This window comes from Chelonia mydas, chromosome 4 (genome assembly GCF_015237465.2).
Source record: "Chelonia mydas isolate rCheMyd1 chromosome 4, rCheMyd1.pri.v2, whole genome shotgun sequence".
Lineage (NCBI taxonomy): Eukaryota > Metazoa > Chordata > Testudines > Cheloniidae > Chelonia > Chelonia mydas.
Genome location: NC_057852.1, coordinates 18,897,808 through 18,925,699, shown reverse-complemented (window position 1 = coordinate 18,925,699; position 27,892 = coordinate 18,897,808). Strand labels below are relative to the sequence as shown.

Sequence of the window (27,892 nt, the reverse complement as noted above, 5' to 3'; positions counted from 1 at the left end):
GTTTTCTTCTTTCTTAGGGCAACTTGAAAAGCAACATTTAAAGATCAATGTCCAGGTTTGTCATCCACTCTGTCAGCTTCCAGTGACATGGAATGAACCAAGGCTGTCCCTCTGGAAAAGGCTCTTAGGGGGCAGCAACTTACTAGATGTTCCAAGGTTTACTCCCAATTAAGGGGAGCAGAGTTAGGACAACATTGATTGCTCTAGAAAAATCCTACCCTTATATTTAAATAGCCTATATACATTTTTTTTTTTTAAATAAAATATCCCACACTTTGCTTTTAGACAGATGGCTTGCGTATGCCAAGTTTTAGCATCTGATGAATTTCACTGACAATTTATAAAGTTGGGTTCGCTGATGAAAAGCCTTGAAAAAGCAATCTGTACAGTGTTACTAGTGGGTGTTGTTAAATTGAAATGTTCCCTGTACTTTGTCCTGCTCTCTTGCAGTGTTTATGAATGTACGTCCTCCTCAGTTTACTGTCTGACAGTGTCGGTGTGTGGTTTATGGGTTCAGTCATTTTTAAAAAAATACTGCCTGAAGAACAAACTTAACATTTCCAGAACTTCTGCCAAAGCCTTTTCCTCACCGCTCTTATAATGAGATCAGCAGTTCTCACTGCATCAACCAGGAAATGGGTTTTTCCTGTTTTGTACAATGAGAGCTGCTGACCTTGCCATCTTCCTGGACTGTGGTTCTTTATTCAAATGGCACATTGTCTGTCTAGTTGCTTTGCATACAAGATTTAAAGACTTTAGCATGATAACTTAGAGAACTGTCTCCAGCAATAACCAAACAATGTATCAAATTATAGCCACCCATAATCCATATTCATCATATTCCAACACGGTCAGTCGGTCCCCACTCTAAATGTTTTAAAGATAAAATGTGCTTTGCACATATTAAAGTGCTTTCCTGTAATGGGAATACTTTTGTTAGAACTGGCAAAGATGTTAAAACCAGTAGAAACACAGTGAGTGCTGTCACTGTAAATGCTAAGTATTTTTAGCTGTTGATAAGACACTTGGTTTTATTTGATTGTAGAGGGCAGAAATATCAACCCAATCATTCTTCTTTCTAACATTTAATGTACTGAACTCGGCAGGAGGATTCAGCCTACAGAAATGCATGAATGAGCGGCTCTGTAACTATGTTTCTAAACTCTTAACTATGTTTCTTTATGTGGAATACAATCCTCCATTTATTGTAACCTAAGCACAATACTATGAAAAGTTTATTATTGTGACATGTTGTGGGTTTATTTGGCCTGCAGGTATTTGTGGAGTAAGATCCATTCCTACTGCTGTGGAGGAGCTACTGCTATCTCAGTGGCCCATCCAGGAGAAGATACTCCTTAAGGAACAGTACAGGAAAAAATACAAAAACACCACCATTACAAGTAAGATATTTGTGACAATACCTGTTAATTGGAAGGTCACTCTTGTGCTGTGACTTGCAACTGTGATGTTGCAAACCTATTTGAGTTCTAGGGCAAAATTTTCAAAAGATAAGTCCCATATTCAAAAGAGACTTTGACCATTGGGCTCCTAAATGTCTTTGAAAGTTTACATAGACAAGGTGGGTGAGGTAATACCTTTCATTGGACCAACTTCTGTTGGTGAGAGAGACAAGCTTTCGAGCCACTCGGAGCTCTCCTTCAGGTCTGGAGCTCTATGTAAGCTTGAAAGCTTCTCTCTTTCACCAACAGAGGTGGTCCAATAAAAGGTATTACCTCACCCACCTTGTCTCTAGTATCCTGGGACCAATGTGGCTATAACAACTTTGAAAGTTTGCCACTGGGGTCTGTTTTCTGATTTAGTATTTTGTCAGTTGCAATGGGAGTTGAGCGGATGCTCAGCATCTTACAGGATAAGGTCTTGAGATTGTAAGATTGGTGGGGCTGTAAGTGCTACGTACATCTTCAGCACTAATAGAACAAATATACAGCCTACTCATTGTGATGATTATTTGTTTTAAGTCAATTGGTACTTCAGAACTTTGAAGAGAATAATTCATTTTCCCCCCTCCTTTCTTCTTACAGAAAGTACAGTGGACATTCTGTATAGCTTTGCAAAGTGTTCAAAGCTGGATCTGATCTTTGGTCTTAATGCCTTACTTCGAAAAGGTGGCTTGCAGTGGGATAGTTCAAATGCTCAGTTGCTCTTGGATTATTGTGCTTCCCAACGTTACAACATGTCTTGGGAACTTGGGAATGGTAAGTGCAGAGCATGAGAGGGGTGTGTGTTTGGGTGTGTGTGTTAGGGTAGTCACAGTAGATATTATGCTGAGAGGTACTGGTGACTACATCGATCACAAATCTCTGAGATTGAATGTGAGCTCACCCAGCATTTAACACAAGGAAGAGTTAATCAGAAGCCCCCTTCACCCGAGACACAGAGAGGTTGTGAACCTTCTGGGAGTCTGGACTGAGGCCATATCTACACTACAAAATTAAGTCAACCTAGCTTACATCAGCATACAGCCGCTGCAGTAATTACATTGCGTGTGTGTGTCTGTGCTTTGCTCCTTGTGTCAGAGGTGCACGTCCTCACCAGGAACATTTGTATCGATTTTACTGTCAGGGTAGGGCATTGTGCAATGACTCCTGAAAGTCACTAACAGTCGACATGAGCAATGCAGTGTCTACACTGACACTGCGTCGACCTAACTACGTTGACCTTGCCTGTATGTCGCTCGTGGAGGTAGAGTTAAGATGGCGTACCGGGGCAGTTACATCGGCAGGAGCAAAATTTAAGTGTAGGTGCTTCCATAGTTAGGTCAACATAAGATGTCTTGGGTCGACCTAACTCTGTAGTGTAGACCAGACCCGAGTGGGCAGAATGCTTTTGCTGAGTATTTGGATAGGGGGGTGTGTTTGAGGGAAGAGGGAATACACAGAAACTGAGGACAGAACAGAGAGGGAGGCAGAGGCAAAAAGCAAGAAAACCAAGCTATAGCCGGTGAGCATAGTGTGACCCTAGAGAGAGGGCTTTTGAGTCTGTTGGGTAAAGAGGCCTGGGGCTGTAAGCTAAGACATTGCTCCTTTTGTTCTTGGTTTCTCCTGCATTCGGTGAAGCAGGACTTTGTATGTTCCTTGTAAATAAACAAGATCGCATCAAAGAAAATACCCCACTCTCACCAATTTCTGCTCACAACTGGACCATTCTCAGGACCCCAAACCTTGAGTAGCTGCTTGGATCGAAAAGGGGCCACAGTATTTTGTACATTCCACTGCTGCAAAATTGTGGAAAACTCTTGGCTGCAGAAACCCTGTCAAACAATGGCAGATTTTTGTGCCTGCATCTCACACTGTTTTGCGAACTGATCCATAAAGCTGGAATTTTAATAGTTGTCAGATTGTTCCACAACTAGAGATGGGATGAATCACAATTTTGGGATATCCAGGTAACACTTTGTGGCGGTTGGAGCCCTAGAGATCCATAATGGTACTGGCCACTGTTGGAGACAGGATACTGGGCTAGATAGACCATTGTTCTGATCCAGGATGGCAGCTCTCATGTTCTTATCCTGAACATCAATAACTGCAATCCATTAGGGAGCCACAGTGGGAGAAAGCAAATTACAGGGAGCAGTTCTGGGGTCAGGAAAAGCAGGGTATCAACAACAGTGACCAAGGGGCACTGGCTAAGTGGGAGGGGATTTCTGGTAATGCAGTAGAGGGAAAGAGCATTTGTATACCAATTTTGGGAATGGGTTGGCTAGCAGTAGGCTATACTAGGCAGGAGCTGGAGAAGAGACTCTGGATTCAGGTGACAAGAGGGAGACAAGTAGTGGAACACAGCAAAAGAAGTCTCTAATAACAGGATAGGGGGAGGTTCTCTGGGGCTGAGAAGAGAGGTGTAGCAGGCCAGGAAATGGGAGAGAGCAAGGTGAGACTGGAAATATTTCCTACCACATAGCATTGGCCATTAATTTCTACAATGAAAAATTTTCAGGAACAGCTCTGTTTGATACAAATCCAAATAAGGGCATATTTTATGGGGGAAATGGGTGAGATCTTAATCATGACTAAGAGAAGCAGTGGAAGACCTACTGCTTGAATTGTTTTAAATCAATTCACTGTTTGTAAAGTGCTTTGGCATCCTCAAATGAAAGGTGCTACAGAGGTGCAAAATATCATCATCGTTACTTATTCAAACTAATTTGGACAGAGGTCTGGAAAACATACTATATGGAACAATCCTTCCCTGGGAGGGCCTCCTGTAGATGTAATAGTCTCTCCCGTCTCTTTTTTCATAGCTTATCGACTGCCCAATTGTGTAGTTAACTTTCTGTAAGTTGGTTGCTTGTTACCGCTGTGCCCATTTTGAATGAGTCATATGTTTGTTCCGGTGCGCTACTGACAAACAGTCTGTGTGTATATGTTTGGTTTTTTTCAGAGCCGAACAGTTTCAGGAAGAAGTCTGGCATCTATATTGATGGTTCCCAACTAGGGCAAGACTTTATTCATCTGTATCACCTTCTGAGAACCTACAGCAGTTACAAGAATTCAAAACTTTATGGCCCTGATGTTGGTCAACCACGGAAAAATACTCAGAAGTTGTTGAAGAGGTAGCAAAGCAGAAACCTGCCATCACAGGAGAAGACAATGTGCTGAGCACAGAATGCAGATGTGTACGGGAGGGAGGACTGAGAATTTAAGGGGTCTGATGGTTCCATAGTTAGACCATGCCTAAGGTGTTAGGATACCGAAAGATTAGATTTGATTGAGAATGAATTCTGTTTTAGTTTTATGGAAAACTAGAGCCAACAACTGTCTGCCTGTCAGAGTCTGGTTGAAATCATAACTGCACTGCCAGAGAGTAAGGGCTAAATCCCAGCTGGTGTAAATTGGGTCAGTTCTGCTGATGTGAATGGAGCTACTCTGATTTATGGCAGAAGCTCTGGCCTTAAAGGCGTGGCAGAAACTCACTAACCCACACACCTTTCAGTCAGCACCAGAAAAGTGAGTCCCCACCTTTCAGCAATGATTTAATAAGAAATGCTGTGTCAGTCTCTTACCGCTTTATTATTCATTATTTTTGCAAAATATTTTTCAGTACATCTAGTGTACTGTGAAATATTACCAGAAATAAGTGGCATAAATTGAGTATAATACATACAGCAAATTTTAGAAACAAACTCAAGGGAAGGAGGAAGGTAGGGCAGGGTATTATGAATATTTTTTTAAATTTACATTAGGGTGTCTAAAACACATGAAGCATCAGTGAGATTGCAGCATTTGATATAATGGAAAGCTGGTGCTTTTAGGTTTTTATACATCTGTCTGATACCAATCAAAAAGCCCCAAATCCACTTCTGCTGTTGTCGCTAAATCCTGTTTAAATAAAAGTTTTAACTAGTGTCTTGCATGTGAGAATCTCAAAGTACTGCACAAACATTAAATAACCCTCAACAGTCCACTGGTGTAGGTAAATGCTACTAACCCCATTTTATAGATGAGGTAAACTGAGGCCCAGAAAGGCTCAAGCTCACTCAGCTAGTCATTCTCAGAGGCAGGATTAGTTTTCTGCAACTCTGTTTTGTGCTCATAGCCCCACAAAATAATGGAGTTTTTTGTTTGTTGACAGCTTCCTGAAATCAGGAGGGAAAGTAATTGATTCTGTTACCTGGCATCAGTAAGTATTAAGTATCTACTCAGTTGCTATAGTATTAATAGATACAGATTTTTGTGAAACCTTATTGATTTTAAATACCGTGATGGCGAAAGTAGAAAAACGTCACTTGAAACAGCAGTTCAACGCACACCCGCTCACTGTGGAACTCTGTCCCCGTCGAGTGGCGGGTAGGACACAGAGAGAGGTGGATGAATTTGCATACAAAGTGGGGTCTTAGCTCATGCAGTAGAGCCACAAGCTCCTAGAAACAAAAGTCCCAGGTTCAGTCCCCACTGCCAGTTACTCACCTGGCAGCGTGATGTTACACCAACCCTATGGGGTGTTACACCTATCTTGCTTTTAATAAAAAGAACAACAAAAGAAATCTTGTAGGGCCCTAGCTTGCAACCCAACTGAACATGGGGATGGGGGGGGTTTCACGGTAGTAAGCAGGTTTTGCAGGATCAGACCTTAAAAACTGACTAGTCTAAAGGTCCTCATATTTCAAAATGATTCAGCAATACAGCATATTGCAACAGTGTTATTCTGCAAGTCTCTTGGCTTTGCATGTGAGAAGGGAGGGTGGAATGTAGTTGGAGGTGAAATATTAGTGCTAAAATGCCAGTGAAGGATTTAATTGGCAGCATTTGTAAACACAGATTGTGACTTTTTTTCTCAATTTTTATAAGGTTTGCTTGATAGGTGTTGATGAGGATTCTCTATGGTACCAGACGTTTGAGAATTCCTGAATGGAAATTTTGTGTGTCATTCCAAAATGCCAGTCTATTTCTTCTCCTTCCCACCATGCTGATGTATCCCATGACTCCTCCAATGCTATGCATGGAGTTTTCCCCATGATTTTACCTCTCCTTTCCCTGTTCTGAATAAACAGTATATATCAAGAGAAGAGATTTTTAAAATGTTAGGATTGTCGAACAGGCCTCTTGGCACACCAGTTTTACTATCCAGTCCCCATATCGCTGACGATCAATGGCTGTGCAGCTCCAATAGAGGTGGAAAGATGTAGTGGCATTCCTGAGCATTTTATAATCTAAGGATAGCCAAGAGTCTACTCACTGTGGCTGTGCACAGGGCTCCATGTGATTACTAAGCCTATGTGAGCAATGATCACAAGAGAGATCCTCCTATCCTGTTAACAGGGAGCCAAGAAGTCATAGCAGGTACATTTTTCAAAGCAATGCAGGGAGTTAAGCAGGTTTTCTGACCAGGAAAGGGTGGTGTTCCAACAGACAAGGTCTCGTGGGCTTTTGCGTATGTAGCACTTCGACAGGCACAGCCGATGGCATATGCAGACTGAGCAGCAGCACAGTTTGTCTCAAAGCTCCACAAATGCTACAGAACTTGTAACAGAATAGACTTTCCGACTGGGAGGTGAACGGGGCTTTGCGGGCATAAAGGAGGAGGAAGAGAGAGCCTTATTCACCTTTGATTAGTAATTTGCACTTTCTAGCTAATATTTCACTCTAAACAGCACAAGGAACTGTCCCAGATGAAACAGCCATGTCAGAAACGAGAGTAATGCCACAGGGTAGCTAATTATGCAAATCGCTTAACAACTGAAAGTGGAGCATTAGGGATGGGTACTGTTCATTGTAAAAACACCATTTGCAATTCAAGGAAGTTTATCTGTTGCCCCAGTGGAAACATGATCCAGCTGCCCCTTGGCTGCCACACAGGCTTTGGCTAGTAGAGATAATAAGTCTGAGGGAGAGGAAAGGGGAGAGCCATATCCCTGAGGATAAGACCCAAGTGGTCTACCTGAGTTTGAGTGCCCTGGGGTGCCAAAGGATGCTCCTGTCCAGCTATTGCTGGGGCTCTGGAGAGCAGGGCCAGCTCCAGGCACCAGCGTTCCAAGCAGGTGCTTGGGGGGGCAGCTAGAAAGGGGCGGCAGTCCATGTCCCGCGGCAGCGGTAATTCGGCGGCAGCTCCTCTCTCCCGCCGGCCATGGGGAGGTCTGTCATTAGAGAGAGTGAGACCTAGTGACCAAGTCAAATTGGCCTGCCCTACCTTGCCACAAAAGGAGCACATATTAGCTTATCGCTTCACTGTCCTCATGGTCAATTACCATTTTAAACATCCCGGTAGATAGGAGATCTGTGCTGGAACTGAGCCATATTCTGTGTTGCACCAGTTTGCCTCATTAAAGTCAGTCGTGCTGTGTGAGTGCGACTGAGAATTCAGGTTTCAGAGTAGCAGCCGTGTTAGTCTGTATCCACAAAAAGAACAGGAGGACTTGTGGCACCTTAGAGACTAACAAATTTGTTAGAGCATAAGCTTTCGTGAGCTACAGCTCACTCCATCAGATGCAGTACATGGTGCCACAAGTACTCCTTTTCCTTTTACTGAGAATTCAGCTCACTCAGAGAGAAACTAGTCTAGAGAAAATTCTGGAAACCATCACCAAGAGCACAAACTAATGCCACCAATGTAGTGTGTAAATAGGGATGGTAACAGGAGTGTTAAGCAACATGGGTTGGTGCTTTACATTCTGCATTTTTCTTCATTCCTTGTGCCTGTTCAAGTTTAGTGTAAACAAAACCCCTTCAGGCTGAAGACTAACTTTTTCCACTCTGAGAATTGCCCACGCGATTACCATTAATACAATTTCAGCTGCATGGTTAAATTCCCATTCACGTTTGACAATGTGCCTCTGATAGTCTTAACTCTCCTTGGGACCCAACCCAGTGTGCAAATCATAGAAATATTATCTGAATTGCCAGTTCCCATGTATGTGTTCTAGTGATGTTGACATATGGGCAAAGCTTTATAAAATAGGACCCTAATTTAGGAAAGCACTTAAGAACGTGCATAACTTTAAGCATGTTCTTAGGTCTCCTTGTCACCAGTGGGACTTAAACACATGCTTAAGTGCTTTCCTGAATAGAGACGCTTTCCTGACTCTGGGTCTATATTGTTCAAGATCCCAGGTCATTATCACATAATATTATAGAGCTGTAATGTATTTTTAAAATGTAATACACTTCAAAAAAACCTTTTTGATTAAGGTTTGTAAAATAAAGAAACTAATTAATACAACTCTACATAAATGAACCTCCTAAGTTAATTAGATAGACAAATAATATTTCACTATATGCAAAAAGTCTGCCTTAATAATAGAGCCGGCAACTAAGGTAGAAAAGTGATTTTGATACAGAACTCGTCTACAGTTGGGAGTGTTGCTGGAATATTTTAGGACATTCAGGTTCCGTGTGAATGGGGAGAAGTAATTTGTAAGAGAGGCAGTGTAATCTTGGCTGCGTCATTTATTTTTGCTTGCTTGGGGTGTCTCTTAACTTTTCAGTTACTACGTAAATGGACGAAGCGCTACCAGAGAGGATTTCTTGAGCCCTGAAGTGCTGGAAACCTTTATTACAGCAGTAAAAGATGTTCTTCAGGTACAATGTTATGTTAAATCGTCTGTGCGCTCTGCTACCACGGTGATGGGCATATAAGAACCAGAATAGAAATTGCTGGCTAACGATACAGCTAAAGACTCTCAATGTTTAGATGCCGTATTCATTGTAAATAATATAACAAATATCAAAAATGCCAACAACATTTGATCTCGAGGCCTTGGTATCTACTAAGCATAAGATTGAACATGTTATAAACCATGAAAATGAATTTATAGTTATTTGTTCGTGCCATCATAGCCCCAGAGATGACATTTATGGCCAGATTCTGTCACCTTACTTGCACTAAGTAGTACCTTATTCCCAGAGTACTCCTGCTGATTTCAACAGGACTACTTACATAGTAAGATACTGTGTGTGAGTAAGGGTTGCAGAGTCTGGTCCTGATTAATTTAGATTTGGGAATCTATTATTTAATATATGTGAGTTTAAAAAAAAAACCACGTTATTTCTTTCCCCTACTCCTGTTAATCAGAAATCTTATGGAGCCTTGCCTCATTAAATATGGTCATATTAGGAGGCCCTGAAAGTCATATGATCTCTCTAGAGATCAGTTCTAAAGCGCATAATTGTGACTATTTATTTAGGCACAGCCATGTATGTACTTACTTTCCTCTCTTTATCCGAATGACACAACATTCTCTAGATTGTTGATGGAACTGTACCTGGTAAAAAGGTGTGGTTAGGAGAAACAAGTTCAGCCTATGGAGGTGGAGCTCCCAGACTGTCTAATACATACGTTGCCGGCTTTATGTAAGTAGAACAACATGTATTCAAAGTTACTGGTACTCGTTTTTTTTCTGTAGGGCTCTGGGTTTTTCAGGAACTCCTTCAGTTAAATGACCACCATTAAATGCCCAGCATGTCAGCAACATTTCCCTGTCTGAGTAGGACTGGCTTTCTTTGGAGCCCCATAATACTTCTGCATGCAGACCTGAGGTGGTCACTCTCATGCAAGTTAGTCCCCAGGAACAGAGAAAATTGATCCCAAAACATTCCCTGTGTGAGGGATCTAGCCAAAGACATTTTTTTATGTTAAGTGCTGGCCAGGAAAATGTTTGCTTAACTTTTAACACTGTATAGAAAGGGTGGCTAAAATAAGTGTGGCCTATAGACCGTAGTGCAGGGGTTCTCAAACTGGGGGTTGGGACCCCTCAGGGGGTCACGAGGTTATTACATGGGGGCTCGCGAGCTGTCAGCGTCCACTCCAAACCCCACTTTGCCTCCAGCGTTTATAATGGTGTTAAATATATTAAAAAGTGTTTTTTATTTATAAGGGGGGGGTCACACTCAGAGGCTTGTTATGTGGAAGGGGTCACCAGTACAAAAGTTTGAGAACCACTGCCGTGGTGCAACCATCGTAGCATTCTTTCGGGCCATTGCTTCATGGGTAAGTGGAGGTGTGGCCCAGCGAAACTACAGGTCTCCGCATACTAACACAGATCATACTGGGAAAAAAGTTCTGGTATTGTCCCTAGCTTCATCCATAGCTGGCACTCCCTCCACTTGTGATGCCAAAATGAGATGCGACTGACAGAGCAGATCTTCACCACATGTTTGTCTGTATTTCTTTTTTTGGCCGACAGTGAAATAACTCACCACACGGATGTTTAAATTGTTGCCGCTGGATTTCAATGTTAATGGTTCATTGAAATGAAAGGACAGTGTTTACGCTTTTCTCAGAAGTTTAATTTCAGTCAGTCTGCAGACTCAGGCAGACATAACTGCATTGGTTCACGTATGGTTCACGTTTTAGCAACCAAAAAATCTAGAGAATTATTTTTACGGAGGAAAGTCAAAAGCTAGAGCACAAGATGACCTCTTCACGTGAGGCTCCATCTGAACCTTATTGCTTCTGCTCAGGACAAAATCACATGCTGAGCCTTTTAATCTCCACAGGCGGCCACCTCTCTTTACCCAAGACAAAGATGGTGACGAGAGTTTAAGGAAACAGCACAGTAGAATCAGACAGCTCGTCAGATGGAATGTGAAATGGATTTTCAGAGAGGCGCCTGTCATTTCTGTACTTTGACTTAGTTTCATGGGTTTTTTGTGCTTAGCATTATCATTTTATTTTAATTCTCGTTTCATGTACAAGGGAGCAGAGATGGCATTAACAGTTTAGATCAGCAGTTTTTTCCCCTGTTTATTTTGGGGATGTTTGTATTACCATTTTTCTTTTTTTGTCTCCTGTTCTCTGGCAGGTGGTTGGACAAATTAGGACTGTCAGCCAGAATGGGTATTGATGTGGTGATGAGACAAGTGTTCTATGGAGCAGGAACCTATCACCTGGTGGATGCAAATTTTGAACCTTTGCCTGTGCGTATACAATAGCATTGCCTTTATAATAATCATACATACCATATATATTTGTATTCTGGTTAAACGTGAGGTGGAAAGAGATGCCAGCTATTTTTACCTCCTCAAAGAGACTCACATGTAGGTTCCTGTCACGTACCAGGGTACAATCCAGACTAATGAGCAGGTGTGTCACCCCTGCCCTGCAGCCTTGGGTGCCTTACAATGCCTTGCTGAAGTAGCTCCCACCTGGGCCACTCACAACCAGCCTTCTAGCATGCAAGCCACACCCTGAGTGTCTGTATGTAACTGTAGCTTGCCAGCCACACTTGGGTTACACTCTGGCTCTCACGAGCCTTGGTTATGCTGTAAGGTGACCCCAGCACAACCCCATCCCCAGATTTCCCCCCAGAAATGTATGTCCTGCACTGCCCAGCCCTCTCCTCGACAGTACAAATTATATTAAGTTGGTTGTTCATTTAAGAGAATAATATGCACGCAACTTGTCACCCCAAGTGGAGTTACCCAGCCACTTCAGTTTAAACACACTGGATTAGATAAACCAATAAAACAAGTTTATTAACTACAAAGAGAGAAATTTTAAGTGAGTACAAGTAATAAGGCATAAAAGTCAGAAATGGTTACAAGAAAAATAAAGATAAGACTAACACCTAATTTAACTACCTATATCAGATTAAAGCAACGTTTGAAGAAACGTTGCTTACCGCAGTCTTACTGACCAAACTGTGGGATGGGAACCCTCCCCCCAGAGTCCAACGATTGCTTCCTTTGTCCCTTCAGGTACAGTGAATGTGATGAGCAGGGAAAGAGAGTGGTGCCTTGGGGTCTTTGTCCCTCCTTTTTATAGTTTCAGTCCGTCTCTTGAAAAACATTTCCAGCTGAGCACTAGGAGACAGAATCTATGTGGAGGGGTGTTCCCTGCTGGCTTTTTCTCACCTGATTGAGCTTCCTTTGTTTCCCTTCCTGCTTGATGACTCTGTTTACTACTTAAATGCAAATTAAGCAGAGCACACATTCCTTTGTTTAGGACAGACCTGTTCGCCAAGCTCTGTTTGGGTAGGGCTGTGGAACATGTGTTAATAACATCATAGAGGGAACTCCCACACATATTTTATCAGGACTATACTGACCAGCAAATTGTGAGTTTTCAAATGATACCTTACAAGGCATGCCTTGTACAAAATTGATCACAGTGGCGTGTAGGTGTGATCACAGGGTTACATTCTCTCACAGTACCCATGTATCTAAAATCAATTAAGTTCTGAATGTGGATCACATGCAGTCTAAGAACACAATAGCTAAAGAAAAATAAGGGAAAAATTATGTGCTTGAGCAGCAGAGATGGACCTAAGCCACAATGTTCTATCCAGATACAAACTTACCCAAGTCTTCTGAGGAGTCCACGCTTTAGTTTGGGGTTTTCTCTAAAGAGTGGTAAATGATTTTCAGGTGTTAATGATTTGAGATGTTTCAACTTAGTTATTTATGTTATGAGCTAATAGCATAAGAATGTTATTTTTAAGAACAAAGCTGTTAGTCCTAATTGTTGAGATAAAAAAGCAACAGAAAGGAATACACTTTTTCATTTCCTTATAACATAAGGAGCCAGATTTATTTGGAGTAACTATAAAGGTTCTACTCTTTCTATGAGCGTAGAACTCTCATTAGTGCTAATGGCAATTATACATGGACGTGGGGAGGAGTAACCGTTCCCATCCTTCTTTCCTACCTTCCCCACACTTAATCTGCTTCCAAGTTATGGCTGCTACAAATTTGTGAAAAGAGGGCTTATAATGGAAACTGGTGTATATAACTATGATGCTGTTTTATGCATCCTGCTCATTGTAAGATGTCCCCATGGGACAGGGCTGTGGGGGGATTTAAGAGTTAGTATTCTTTCTGGTTTTCTTTAATCTAGAGTAGATAGTGGGAAATGTATACGACTATAAATAAAACCAGTTCTCTGGGTTTGCTGGTGAATCACTCATCTGAAAATTTAGATCTTTTTCTATATAGCAGCCTTTGTTCTGTAGGGCAAATACCTTTCAGGATCCAGAGGAAATTTAAAAATAAAAAGAACTTCTATAACAGGCTCATTTTGGAACCAGTCAGACTTCACATGGTCCTCATAAATATGGTTATGGGGAAAGAAACGAGTCTGCTAAAATTGAACTCGTCTTTTCCCCATGTGTTTCCCAAGCCATATTTACCAAGCTTATCTAAAGTCCATGTTTCTCCTGATGTTAGAACTACAGAGCTATTCTAGCAGAAAGAGAGTTGCAATGTATTCTGTCTCCCCTTAAAAAAACCAACCAAGTTAGAAAAAGGGACAGTGCAGCAATATAAAGACATGGGGCCCTGATCCTGCTCTCTCAGCATTTTTGCATTAGGATAATTACAGTGACTTCAGTGGAGTTACTCCTGACTCTCTCAGTTGAACGAGTTCAGAATCAATCCCGAGTTCAGAATCAATCCCCTGATGTTTATAAAACCGCTTTATTGGAAAAGAGTTAGCGGTTCAAAGGGTCAAGTTAAACAGGGCACAGTTAGAGCTAATTGAGGGTCCATACCAGTGAAGTACTGAGGGCAGCTCAACTCCTGTTGATTTCAGTTGAAGGTTAGGGCACTCGGCACTCTGCAGAAGGTGCTTATCATCGTGCAGGATCAAGACCTGCATCTCCCACTTGAAGGACTCCTGTATCCACCTACGAAGAGAGGAGAGCAAAATAGCTCTAACTATACCTTCTACACTCAGCAAAGCGGAAACAGGATTTTTCTTTGTCACATTATTTGTTGTGAACTTGAACAAATTTGATATGAAAGACATTGCAAAAGAGAGCAGAAAAGCTCTCTTAATTAAACAAAAGAGTCCCTCACCATATACTGCGTTCGCTCTAAGCTGCACGAGCAGATGCAGTTACCGGGTTTTTAGTCATTCTGTGTCATCAGCATGTTAGAGTATTCACACTCCCAACAACCTGAGGGTGGCAGCAGAGTGAATGTACAATGAGAACATACAGTGTAAGTGACGAACGTGGCTTGCCAAGTTCTTCAATTTAATGGAGGGCGGGTGGTATGGCCACTGCAGACTGTGAGCCCAGCGTGGCTCCATATCCAGCACTGGATGGTGGATCTAGTGGTTTTAGGAGTCTGCACTTAGGTATTAAAAATGAGAGGCTGCAGCCTGCCCTGATACATGCATACTGGATGTAGCCCTCAAGCTCCTGGCTTGTTATCATTTGGACCTTGTTAGTCACATTTTGGACACCCTTAATACAGAGCATGGTGATATTGTATTCTAGTGTCTGAGTGTAATTTGCCTCTTATCTAGAATACCTTGTTTGCCATATGGAAAAATGTTTTGTTTTATATGCAACACAGGATTATTGGCTTTCTCTGCTGTACAAAAAACTGGTCGGTACCAAGGTACTGAAAGTTGGCCTGAAAGGAGCAGATCCGAAGAGGCTTCGAGTGTACCTTCATTGCACGAATAACCACAAGTAAGCATTTTAACACAACATCCAGGAACAAATGAATACAGTAAAAACAGAGGCCCTAATGCACAATGAGCCCATTGTAACCAATGGAAACATTCTGACAGGCTAAACGGGGCTTTGGATCAGGCCCTGCGATTGATCGGCCATTACACAGTGTAACATGTAGAATGGGGAGGGGAGTTCTAGAAAAACATTCAGGAGTCTCGTATGAAACTTTCAACAACTAGGTCCATAAGAATTGCTGTAGTGAATTATATGAGAAGGTATAGATGATGGTGTGGTTAAAGCCCTGGGCTGGAACTCGGGAAATCTGAGTTTTATTCTTTGCTCTGCTCCAGACATTCTGTGTGACTTTGGGAAGTCACCAAATCTCACTGTGCCTCAGTTTCCCATCTGTAAAATAGGGATATTTCCTTTTTCCCCCCCGACACCCTTTTGGTCTATCTTGCCTGTTCAATCTGTAAACTCTCTGGGGCAGGGACTGCTTCTGTGTGAGTGTGTGTGTTTGTACAGTGCCTAGCACAATGGGGCCCTTATTTCAGCTGGTACTTTTAGGTGCTACTGTACTACAAAAATATCACCACCATTGGGTCCATCCACTCCAATATCCTGCCTCTGGAAGGAGTTACCCTCCATAGAACTAATTCTAAGGAAATGAGAACAGTATACTTGCAGGTGCAACCTTTTACGTCATCTCCTTGTCCTCCATGTTGCTCCCTTAGTGGCTAAGGCACTGGGGCTATTGGTGTAGACACAGCTGCAGATTCAGCAGCCCATCCCCAGTGTCTCCCTGTATTCTGGGACACGGTGAGCAGTTCATCTCTCTTGGTGCGCTGAGGGCACAGACACACACAAGGAGTTTGGCCATTTATCCTCTCCCTGGGCAGAGGAACCACAGTTGTTCTGGTGAAGAGGGAATGTGATCTGCCCAATTGTGACCACAACTCCTTTCAAATACTATAATTTATTTTTAATATGTGACTGTTAATGTGCTTTTCTCTTCTTCCCTTTCAGCCCAATGTACAAAGAAGGGGATGTTACTCTGTTTCTTTTAAACCTCTATAATGTCACCAAACATGTGCAGTTGCCCCATAACTTATCTAATAAGCATATAGATGAATACCTTTTATTACCTCATGGGGAACAGGACATACTTTCCAGGTAAGAATACATTTTCTTTTATTGTAAATTGTACCCTCACTATCATGTAGATGAGCTATAAAAACAGGTCTCTATTTTCAATTTTTTAGGATTAAAAACTAGTTACTTTTATGTTTTATTTTTTCGTAAGTGCTTACTTATAAAATTTGGTCTCCTAATACTAGGCACTGTTGATAAATGTTATTGATATGATAGCTCAGCAGACATGTAATGACTATTATTGATGATCCGTTTCTGCATTTAATATGGAACACGGGAGTGATGGAACATCACAAAAATGTATGAATCAAAAGGCTGCCTGTATCCAGGTTCAATATTTTAGGTTTGATTCTAATCTCAGAATGTTTTTGAACACAGGTTTACCTGTGATGATTTCAGAGCAGTTACTCTTAATTTACACTGGTTTTAGTAAGATTAGAATCAGGCCCTCTGTATTTAACAGCGACAATATCACTAACACATAAAAATGGTAAGGATCTGCCTCCTTAGATTCTAAGGTCACTGTGATCATCTGGTCTGAGTGCACCTCTTTGGGTGTCAGTGGTGTATTAACAGTTTCAAGAGAAACAGAAGCTTATCTGTGCTTTTCAAAGTACATTCTCCACGCAACTTGTGATTGTGAACAGTTCAACAACAAAAAACTTTTACTTTTCAGTTTTCATTAAAGTTACCCCACATAAATGTGTGTGTATATATCATGTACATAAATACATGTAGCTTGCAGGCAGCTTAATACATCTAGTAAACATGCTGCCAGTATCCTGTACACTTGTCAGTCTGTAAGGATGGGGGTGGAAGTGGTTTAACTACCTTAAAGCAACATAAATCTGCCTTAATGTCAGCACTTTCCTTCTTTCTTCCAGTCACACCAAGTGAGCTTTGTGTTAGATGGTCCACAAAACATAACTAACCCAACAACCTCTCTCCATGCAGGTCTGTTCAGTTGAATGGTCATGTCTTAAGGATGGTGGACAACAAAACATTGCCAGCACTTACTAAGAAACCCCTCCATCCTGGGAGTGCTCTTGGCCTTCCAGCCTTTTCATATGGATTTTATGTAATAAAAAATGCAAAAGCTATTGCTTGCATTTAAATGTTGAACACATCCTCACAGGACGGTTGCACGTGCATAGTGGCTAAAACTCAAGTTTGATACTAGAGGGTCACGTTTTTGTAGTAAGCATTAACTCTGGCAAACTTGCTGCAAATCTGCTGGAGTGGCAGCAAAAGCTGGGGGAAGAGAGGGCATAAATGCGTATTGTGTACTGTGTATATGAACCATATTGATGTAAACCTGCAAGAACATTTTTCCCCACGTTTTGGGAAGGTTGTTTCCTTCCTCTCTTGGGCCCCCAGTGGTCCATTTAGCAGCAAGTTCTTCTCTACTCAGCACACTTCTGTCACAGGAGCTGATTACATTGTGTCTGCAGATCTGCCAGCCAAAGACTTAGATATTCCCTCATCTTCTAGGTTATATAAATTTAAGCACAATTGTTATAGCGGCCTCTTTTGCTGAGAGCAGATGAGGTTCATGAGGGCTCTTTTAAAATGTATCCCCCCCAGTGTTTTTACTCGCACTGTTCCTTTAATGCCCACAGATGATGGGAGAGCAGGAGACAATCATGCGAAAGCTGCCAATAGTTAATGCACAAAAAAGTCAGACGCTCATTACCTGCAGTAAGGGATGTCCAAAGCCCAGCTGCAGTATTCAACTGTTCGTTATCTTGGGGGTAAGGGATGGAGAAAACAAGCAAAAGGAAGACTAAGAAAGGAAGGATTATCTAAATGGAAGGAGGGAAACAGAGTGAGAGGAAAAAAGCTTAAGGCTTGTCTACGCTTACAAGTGCAGCGGTGCCACTGTAGTGCTTAGTGAAGACAACACCTCCTATGTCAACAAGAGAGCTTCTCCCATTGATGTAGGTACTCCACCTCCCCAAGAAACACTCCTGTAGACACAGTGCTGTCTCCAGGGGGAGTTAGGTCAGTATAACTGCATCACTCAGGGGTGTGAATTTTCACTCTGATAAAACTTTCTCTCTCTGCTTTACTGATTTTTCAGGATAACTATGATCTCCTTTTAACCTGCTTCCCTGGCTCACGAATGTTATCAGTTTGGGAAGAAGTTACCTCTAAACAACTTCACTGAGCATATTCACAGTTCCTCGTGAAGTCCCCTGATATCACTACCAAGGGCCTGAATTATGATCAGGCTGGATAGTTTCACTAACTGTATACATATGAGGAAGGGAGGGCACAAAGGGTCTGACTCAAAGCCCATTGAAGTCCAAGATAAAACTTCACTGGGCTTTGGATCATGCTCAGAATAACTAACGTGGCTGTAGGAGACAGCTGATTTCTCCGAGTCAGAAATGTGAGCCCTCTCCAAGTCTATAAAACTCAGGAGATCTCTTAAGATTCTTTGGACCAGCAGAGGTAAATGACAGCTGGAGTCCTCTTCTCTTGGCAATCTTTCAAAGCCATTTTCCTTCTCTTAAACTTACTGCATTCTTCCTATACCTTTACTCAGGAACTATTTATTCTCATATAAATAAATCTCAAAACACCAAATAGCAATATAACTTAAAGCACAGATATTGTCTTTGATATTTGTTTGTACCTAATTTTCTTAAAACATACAACCTGCTACAATGCAAACTGTGAATGCTTATTTTGAGATATATCAGGAAGAAAGTTTCACATTACTGTATTTTCCGTTTGCAATTTAAATGACACAATCAGGTAAATAAGGAACCAAATTTAGATTTTGTTTTTTAAAAAACCATCAAAAACATACAAATCACTGAAATATAATTATGACATTTTGTTTAAAAATGGCAATGAAACCAGATAATTTGTGTTCAACTTAAAATATTCATTCTCCAAATTCAGATGGAAGTAAACAGACAGCGTAAATTATGAAACATAAATTAGATTTGTAAAGTTCTTAGTTGTAACAGTCTAAAGTTTTGAAAAACAAGTAATAAAATTTCTTTTTTTAGCCTGATGAAATGCTTTTCAGGACCATTCTTAAAAAACAGCAACACAGCCAACCCTGTTTATAGTGACTTTTTAATATTTGCATATTTTAAATAAAATTTATATCAGTTTGGTAATTGTGGTTTTCTTTAGAAAAGCAATTTAAAAACTGGAAACACAGCCCTCATTGTTTTCTTTAATGTTGTGATATTTTTATATATGCAAATTTTTAATAAAGTAATTTATATCACACTTTAGTAATTGTGGTTTTCTTTAGAAGGTTCATTTTTAGCTTATTCACATCTGTGAATTGTACATCCTATATTATAGTCAGATTTCTTTTTCATCAGACCTCCTCCAGCTGCTTTTCTATGATTTCCCCTGAGAGTGCAAGAGATAAAAAATAAAAGAATCTCATGTGAAGCACACGACCTTTTATTGTGATTTATATTTTTTGTGGAACATCGTAAGAGACACCACCAGACAAACACTGGTTTTACAGTTTCAACCAGATGAATATGAAACAAGGGATAGTACAAATGCAAGGGAGCACGGAGATAAGGCTTGTAATGTCAACATATAAATCAGTGTGATATGTTTAAAAATGAAACGTATATTTTTAAACATATATTCTTTATTAAATAGATAATTATCATTATGGAGGTAACAATTGGTGATATTTAGAACTTGGATAGTGCTTTTCAACCTCAAAACACTTTACCAATGTCATTAATCTTTATAACACCCTCTGAAGAGTACTGTATAATGAATAGGAAAGCACTATTAGCCCCATTGTACAGGTGAGGACATTGAGGCAAAGAAGTTAAATGATGTGTCCAGGGCTACAAAGGGTTCAATGTCAGAGCCTGGATTACAATCCCAGGTTCTCAGCACTGTGCTCGTGTAACTAGATTATGCCCATGTCCCTCCCACTACCGTTATTGTTGCCTCAGCAGCTTACTTTATGGTTTTTTTCCCATGGCATTATAATAAACCATAGGAATTTAATCCAGACTAAGTAATTGGTACGTACATGAGATCATAGCTCATGAATTTTTCCTGTCTCCATTTTAATTATTTTCAAAGAAATTACTTTGTTGTTTTAATACTCGTGGTATTTTTCAGACGTATATAAGAGAGAAAAGCAGGAAAGATAAACAGCTTTGGCATGTCACACTTCTCTCCTCATCCCCAGAATTGGGAGGAAGGGGAATTCAGGTTCACACACCTGACATGGTTTGGTTAAGCAAATGTTAACATAATCATCATAAAGTTCTGTGTTTTAAAGTAGTATTTTCCGGACGATGGGTATTTCCCATGAGCTCCCAGGAACTTGCCTAGTTCAGCTACTTAAAGTATGTCCTTAAGCATGAAGCAGGGACAGAGACTGGCTCTCCTTACATTGTATGAAAAAAATGAAGGCAAAGTATAAGAAGTTTCCAATTTTAAGACACTGAAATTTGGGGTCCTGCTTTGTTAATCACAATGCAGCAGGTTGGTGTATGTCAGTGTTAGAGGTACTTGTGAAAGAAAATGACTGGGGGACATAAAAAACCAGGAAAGAATTAATGGAGCTAGAGTCTCCGACTGCAGGGTAAGAGACTGGCTCTCCTTACATTGTATGAAAAAAATGAAGGCAAAGTATATCTAAGAAGTTTCCAATTTTAAGACACTGAAATTTGGGGTCCTGCTTTGTTAATCACAATGCAGCAGGTTGGTATATGTCAATGTTAGAGGTACTTGTGAAAGAAAATGACTGGGGGACATAAAAAACCAGGAATGAATTAATGGAGCTAGAGTCTCCGACTGCAGGGTAACCAGTTAGCAACTAACTGCCTTATGTGATCACCCTCCTCTCTGTTTAGGGATGGTGCTTACAACATTCCTCCTCTTGAAAAGATAGCAAAATTCTGAGTTGGGCTCATTAGAACCAGAGATTTTAAAATGACGGCTCCCTTTTCTATGGTATTGTCATAAATATAAAGGGAAGGGTAACCACCTTTCTGTATACAGTGCTATAAAATCCCTCCTGGCCAGAGGCAAAACCCTTTCACCTGTAAAGGGTTAAGAAGCTAAGATAACCTCGCTGGCACCTGACCCAAAATGACCAGTGAGGGGACAAGATACTTTCAAATCTGGAGGGGGGGAACAAAGGGTTTGTCTGTCTGTGTGATGCTTTTGCTGGGAACAGATCAGGAATGCAGCCTTACAACTCCTGTTAAGTTAGTAAGTAATCTAGCTAGAAATGCGTTAGATTTCCTTTTGTTTAATGGCTGGTAAAATAAGCTATGTTGGATGGAATGTATATTCCTGGTTTTGTGTCTTTTTGTAACTTAAGGTTTTGCCTAGAGGGATTCTCTGTTTTGAATCTGATTACCCTGTAAGGTATTTACCATCCTGATTTTACAGAGGTGATTCTTTTACCTTTTCTTTAATTAAAATGCTTCTTTTAAGAACCTGATTGATTTTTCATTGTTCTTAAGATCCAAAGGTTTGGGTCTGTGTTCACCTGTACAGATTGGTGAGGATTTTTATCAAGCTTTCCGCAGGAAAGGGGGTGTTGGGATATTTTGGGGGAAGTAGTCTCTTTCCCTGTTCTTTGTTTAAAACGCTTGGTGGTGGCACATACAGTTCAAGGACAAGGCAAAGTTTGTACCTTGGAGAAGTTTTTAACCTAAGCTGGTAAGAATAAGCTTAGGGGGTCTTTCATGTGGTCCCCACATCTGTACCCAAGAGTTCAGAGTGGGAAAGGAACCTTGACAGGTATATTCATGTGAAGTGGAGAAATGATATATAGAGATGGATGCAAATCCAAACTGTAGAACCAAATGGCTGGGAACTTTGAGAAAGCATGACTCTGAAACTGGAAGCAGTGGGCCATGTGATGAAAGCGTCCAGAAGACTTCCCTATGTCTTTGGGTGGAGACAGGTAAAACAGAACAGCAAAAGTTCTTATTGTACCTTATAAAATGATAGTCAAACTGAAAATCATATTTGCATCTACAATTTTTGTACTTATTGTTACAAATTCTAAGATTACTATAACATTATTTCCTCTTTTTGCTAATTTGTTTACTTTTTGCTGATGGTGCATGCTTTTTCTGTAAGACCTTAAAGAGAGCATTTACCAGTCACAGCAGAGGAGCTTAAAATGAACAAATAGCAAGCAGTATCCAGCTGTATGTGTCACAGTTCAGAGCAACTGCACCTGTATTCCCTTCTGTGATCCAGCAAAGGCATCCACTCTAGGCTTCCAGCTCGCCTGGCCGTCACCTCTCTTGAACTGAGACGGTCTCGTTTCCTCCTGACTGGGCCTGCACAGCCCCCTGACTGTACTCCTGATATCTCCTACAAAAGTCAGACTACCTAACCAGGACTGCTTACTTTCTCTTCAAAGGCTAACAACAAAGTAATTGCCCACACTTATAAGGTACCATACAGCTCTTCCTCTGCAAATCTATTTTATTCTTAAGGTGAAAACATATTCAGAACTACAAAGGAACCTACATGCATGCCAAAAAGCTTACCACAGATCACAGGTGCTGACTTTCCAACGTGCGGGGGGGCGCTCAACTCCCAGCTCTGCCCCAGGCCCCACCTCACTCTGCCTCTTCCCGCCCCTTCCCCCGATTACAGCGTGTCCTCGCTCCTCCCCAGGGCCTCCTGCATCCCGCGAAACAGCTGATCACGGTAGTTGGGAGGCACAGGGAGGGGAAGGCACTGCGGGAGGAGGGGAGGCTGATGGGGGGCTGCCGATGGATGCTCAGCACCCACCGTTTTTTCCCTGTGGGTTGTGGAAGTATAACATTGTATAACGTTGTATAAGGGGACATGCTGGATACATTGTAAATGAGAGGGCATGCCAAAACATGTTACAAAGTATCTGAGGGAGCACACGTAGGGACAGTTAGCTTTTGAATGGAGAAGCAATTAAGATAGAGCCAGCACGTCTAAGAAGCAGGCATCAGAATGGAAGGTGTGAAGGGCAATTAGTTAAGTTAACTGGAAGCTGTTAAAGGAGATTGTTAAGGGTGGCAGGTAATTGAAGATACGTGACTGGTCTCAGGGATCTCGAAGGGTGGTGACTAAAATCTTTTTCTTCTTTTGTCTGTAACTTCTCTGTAACTTGTTCTCCAAAAAACTGTATAAATTAAGAGACACAAGCCCCACTTGGGGGGCTCACTTCTAAATGTATTAGCAGAGCAGCTTTGCTAATAAAACAGAGTGGTCTGATAAATTGTGAGTCTGAGTCAAACTTTGACAGGGTGCTCCAGCCCCGGAGCACCCTGGAATCGGCACCTGTGCCAGAGATCACTCCAACCCTATCGTGGGCTTTGGCAGCAGCAGTCCTTCAAAACACCACCCAAGGAGTTTCACTGTAGTTTCAAGTTTGTGAGTTTCAGCTCAGAACAAAGCATCCAGTCTTACGGGGCCTCAGTAGGCCAACTCCTTCTAACCCCTCCCTAAGGATTGGGACCCTCTATGAAGCAGGGGTCCAGTTTGTTTGCCGCTGCAGGAAGAAGGTCCTGAACCTGTTTAAAACCAGGTTATTTATCCAGAAATCCTTTCTTTTTCTGTTGGTCCCTAGAGAATCCAGTTTGAACTAGTATATGCTCATCTCTCCAGAGGGTGGCGTCAAAGGGCTGATAACTGCAGAAATGTGATTAGCATCCCCCACCTCCTAGAGGAGTTATATATAATTCCAATAACACATACACAACTGATATTTAACACAACAGACCACAAAGGTATTAAACCTAATTCAATAAGTTCTAACTTAATTCAGTAAATTTATCTTATTTCCATAAAGTTTGGCCAGGCTATTATCAGTCTGTCACAGTATGAGCAGAGAGAAAAAAAGTGAACTGGAGTATTTTTGGTTTTGCTCTCTGGACTGCCCGAAAGGCCCATCTAAACATTAAAAGGGAAGCAGGAAAAAACCCTTAACTGTTAAAGGAATTTTCTAACATGCATGCTATTTAAATGGCGCTCTATCTGAAATAATGCTTTAAGTAATTGTTAATCTAAAAAAAATTGGACAGTTAATTTAACGTGTGTGCTAATTTAGGTTCCAATCCCGCAAACATTTTAGTGTGTGTGTGTGTGCAGGATTAGGACCATAGGATGAACAAAGTGCTAATCTTTTGGCTTTTTTTAAAATCATTGCCACAGTTTCAAATAATAAATCTTCAGACCTCAGGCATATCCCAAAACCTAATGATACAGACAAATCAAAATATACAGCATAAACAAAACTGCACTACAAGAACAATCAGTGATTATTGCTGGAAATATGACTAGGAATTAGGAAGGAAGAAAGGATGATAAACAGAAAATCTAAAGCACTTGTACGCAAACTCATTGTGAAATGATTTATGGAGACTAATTATAGTGATTGTGAGTGTCTGCTTCCACCCGATCATTGCACTGACGTGTAAGCCATTTGAGGGTGTAGAGCTCCAAGTGTACTTGTGACTAATATCCAACCTTGAGGAAATTATCATTTTTGTGAAATCTCTTTGTGATACATTGCATTCTGTGACAAAGTACAACTTTGATTACTGAGCCCAGATTTACTGCAACTCTGTTTCTGAAGATTAGCTATCTTGGATCATAAAAATGTATGCACTGCAATTTTTTATGCACATAAACACACACGGTCTACTACTGCTATCACTGAAATCAATGGCAGTTTGACCATGGATTGAAATTGGAGCAAAGCAGGCTTTTGTCATATAAATGCTGCTTCTCTGATTATGTAAAGGATTCAGCAGGCCCTTCACATCTAATGTACATTGTTGACTGGATGCAGTAATAGTAACTCCACATGATTAATAGTGGATCACCAGAGATATCAATCCTTTAAAAAAATATCCATTATATCTACATACTGGATAACAATGGAACTCATCGTACCATCTTTTTTACCATAGAATTACACAGTAACTAGGCTTGTGATTGAAGACTTTCATTTCATTTTGCTATAAATGGACATTCACTCCACCAGTGGATCACTGTGTTCTTTATAAGACGTTTTAATTTCAATGGATTTCCAGTTAAGTTTGTAGAGCAGGGATAGCTCAGTGGTTTGAGCATTGGCCTGCTAAACTCAGGGTTCTGAGCTCAATCCTTGAGGGAGCCATTTAGGGATCTGGGGGCAAAAATTGGGGATTGGTCCTGCTTTGAGCAGGGGGTTGGACTAGATGATCTCCTGAAGTCCCTTCCAACCCTGATATTCTATGATTCTTTGCAACAAGTAGCAGGGGCAGCCAACCTGAGCCTGAGAAGGATCCAGAATTTACCAATGTACATTGCCAGAGAGCCACACTAATATGTCAGCAGCCCCCCTACCCCCATCAGCTCCCCCCACTCCAACCTGCAGTGCCTCCTGCCTGCAGCAGCCCCACCAATCAGTGCCTCCTGCTCCCTCCCCACACCTCCCGCCCACCATGATCAGCTGTTATGCAGTGCACAGGAGGCTCTGGTGGGGAGGGGAGGGGAGGGGAGGGGAGCGAGGGCATGGCAGGCTCGGGGGAAGGGGTGGAGTGGGGACAGGGCCTGGAGCAGAGCAGGGGGTTGAGCAGTGAGCACCCCACAGCACATTGGAAAGTTAACATCTATAGCTCCAGCCCCGGAGTCAGTGCCTAGGTAAGGAGCCGAATGCGGCTCCAGAGCCACAGGTTGGCCACCCCTGTTGTAGAACTTGTCAGGTCTGTCAAACTCAAAGGGAGGGATGCTGTGGCATGAGACACCACTTAGCCTTCTGCAGAAGTACAAAGGTCACAGAGTCATGACGATTTGATTGCTGATACTACACAGTCACCTGAAGCTTCTTTTGTAAGAGGCCTCCTGTCATAAATGACTCTCGCTAAATCAGTATGTAAACCTCTTGCATAGAAAGAGACTGAACTCAACACATTTGTTTGGGGGTAAGAAGAGAATGTCCACAAAAACAGGTGTCCCGAATAGCTGCAGAGGCAATGGGTAGTAATGGCAAGATAGCAATTGTCTAGTGGCTTTGTCACCACAATGGCCATCGAGACCTGAGTTCTATTCTTGCTTCTGCCACTCACTGTGTAGCCTTGAACAATTTACTTAACCTTCCTGTGGCTCAATCTCTCTGTTTGCATAAGAGAATAAATATTTCCCTACTTTTGTAAAAACAATGAGAAGTACTTGGGTGAAAGGAGCTATCCATGTGTAATATATTCATAGTACAGCTATTGCAGTAAAAATGCACCCATGACAAAAATGTTAACTGTAAAGTGCTTTCTTATCCAAATCAGGCAGGCACCTTGCTCAATGAGCTACGCCGAGATTTTGGTTAAAAATCAAATCTATAAATGTATAGAGTGAAATTAGCCACAAGAGGGAGCAATTACTTAAACTATGCTACAAAGTTCATTTCCTCAATTCATAACAAGTGCTCCTTGTATTTCTAGTGCAACACTGTCAACCCCAAGCATTCAAAAATCAGGAGTCAGGCCCCAAAAATCATGAGATTTTTTTTTTAAAGTTTGTTTTTTATTTTGCCTTCCAGTTACTGAGCCTTTAGAGTGCACACAGGTGATTTATTCAGGCTTTTCTCCTCCCGCAGGGAGGTTGAAACTTACTTTTTTAAAGGAAACTGAGATCTTCACGTAATTAGTTGCCTCCAGGAGCTGGGACTTTAAAATATGTGAAATATCACAAGATCTGGTAATGCTGATGATGTTCTTTGTAATCTGAATGCAGATTGTAATGGGAGATTGTAAAGGGAGATTAGTAAAATACCAAGATAGGGCTGTGACAGCCCACATCCAAAAATGTTTATCACATATAATCTGAAACAAGTCATCTGTAAAATAAGATTTAAATCTATTAGGCATCAAAACCAGAATATATAAAAATTCCATAAACAATATCACATAGTATTAATACTACTAAATTAAGTAAGTAGTAGTAAGAAGAGGCCTTGATAAATAGCTGAAGTGAAGTACTGTAATTAAAGAACTTTAAGTTCTTTACATTTTAATTTATAAATCCCATTATTTTTAATTTATGTTGCCAAATGCACTTAGCAGAAAAGTTGAAATGAGATTTTATCTTTGGTGGCAATTGGTAGATAAACAGCAAAGGCACAAAGATCCACACACAAAAAGCATGGATTTTTGTCAGAGAAAATGTTTTGGGACTAGATGTAAACTCTGTAAGTATTAGTTCATAGAAATTAGAGATGGAAAAGACCTATTAGGTTATTTAGTCCATCCTCCTTTCAATACATGATTGTTCTCTACATTGTATACTCTGTTGTTTTGTTCAATCTTTGGGGGACAATTCCACAGTCCAACAGAACTCAGAGTCAGGAAGTTTTTCTTAATACTATATTCAGCTAAATTTTCATTTTCTTAAGTTCCTTTAACTACCTTTGCAGTATATTCCTTGCGCTCAAACATTTCCTCTTACTGACTTTTTACTCATATCAATTATAGATAACTATCATATCCACCCTCTTAGTCAACATTTATAACTAACTTTTCCTTATAGTCAATCTTTCCAGTTCCCTAATTAATTGCTCTTTGCTGAACTCACTGCAATTTGCTTAAATGTCTCTGGTGCTGAGTAGCCCAGAACTGAACACAATATACTAGGTGTGGTCTTAGAAGTTTTATCTGAAACATAATGTAAAAATAGCACTACCTTGTACAGCAAAATGCAGCCTTCTGTGTAAACAGTCATATCTGCTGACTTCAGTAGCCAAGGTACATTTGTATTGCTTTTTACTCCCTCTCAAACTGCAGGGCCAACAGCTCTGAGATAGGTTTCAGAGTAACAGCCGTGTTAGTCTGTATTCGTAAAAAGAAAAGGAGTACTTGTGGCACCTTAGAGACTAACCAGTTTATTTGA

At 41.1% G+C, this 27,892-nt stretch overlaps 1 protein-coding gene and 1 long non-coding RNA gene across 3 annotated transcripts in view; one reads left to right on the top strand and one right to left on the bottom strand.

Moving 5' to 3' along the window:
• The window catches only part of HPSE (heparanase), a 23,517-nt gene extending 4,259 nt beyond the window's left edge, over positions 1-19,258 (top strand). Inside the window, exons 3-12 of the mRNA XM_037896779.2 lie at positions 1,275-1,400; positions 2,043-2,216; positions 4,402-4,573; positions 5,593-5,640; positions 8,942-9,035; positions 9,700-9,806; positions 11,258-11,372; positions 14,754-14,872; positions 15,884-16,030; positions 16,964-19,258. Of these exons, the coding sequence (XP_037752707.1) occupies positions 1,275-1,400; positions 2,043-2,216; positions 4,402-4,573; positions 5,593-5,640; positions 8,942-9,035; positions 9,700-9,806; positions 11,258-11,372; positions 14,754-14,872; positions 15,884-16,030; positions 16,964-17,123 (1,262 nt within the window). The 3' untranslated portion in view covers positions 17,124-19,258. The remainder of the gene's footprint in view (positions 1-1,274; positions 1,401-2,042; positions 2,217-4,401; positions 4,574-5,592; positions 5,641-8,941; positions 9,036-9,699; positions 9,807-11,257; positions 11,373-14,753; positions 14,873-15,883; positions 16,031-16,963) is intronic.
• Positions 11,905-27,892, bottom strand: LOC119566074. 2 transcript variants are annotated; one of them, XR_006290465.1, is made up of 3 exons: positions 26,620-27,892; positions 13,943-14,077; positions 11,905-12,796 (listed from the first exon to the last, which is right to left on the bottom strand). It is a non-coding gene; the product is annotated as an uncharacterized LOC119566074 (long non-coding RNA). The 2 variants fall into 2 exon arrangements; XR_006290466.1 differs by having other exon boundaries at positions 11,905-14,077.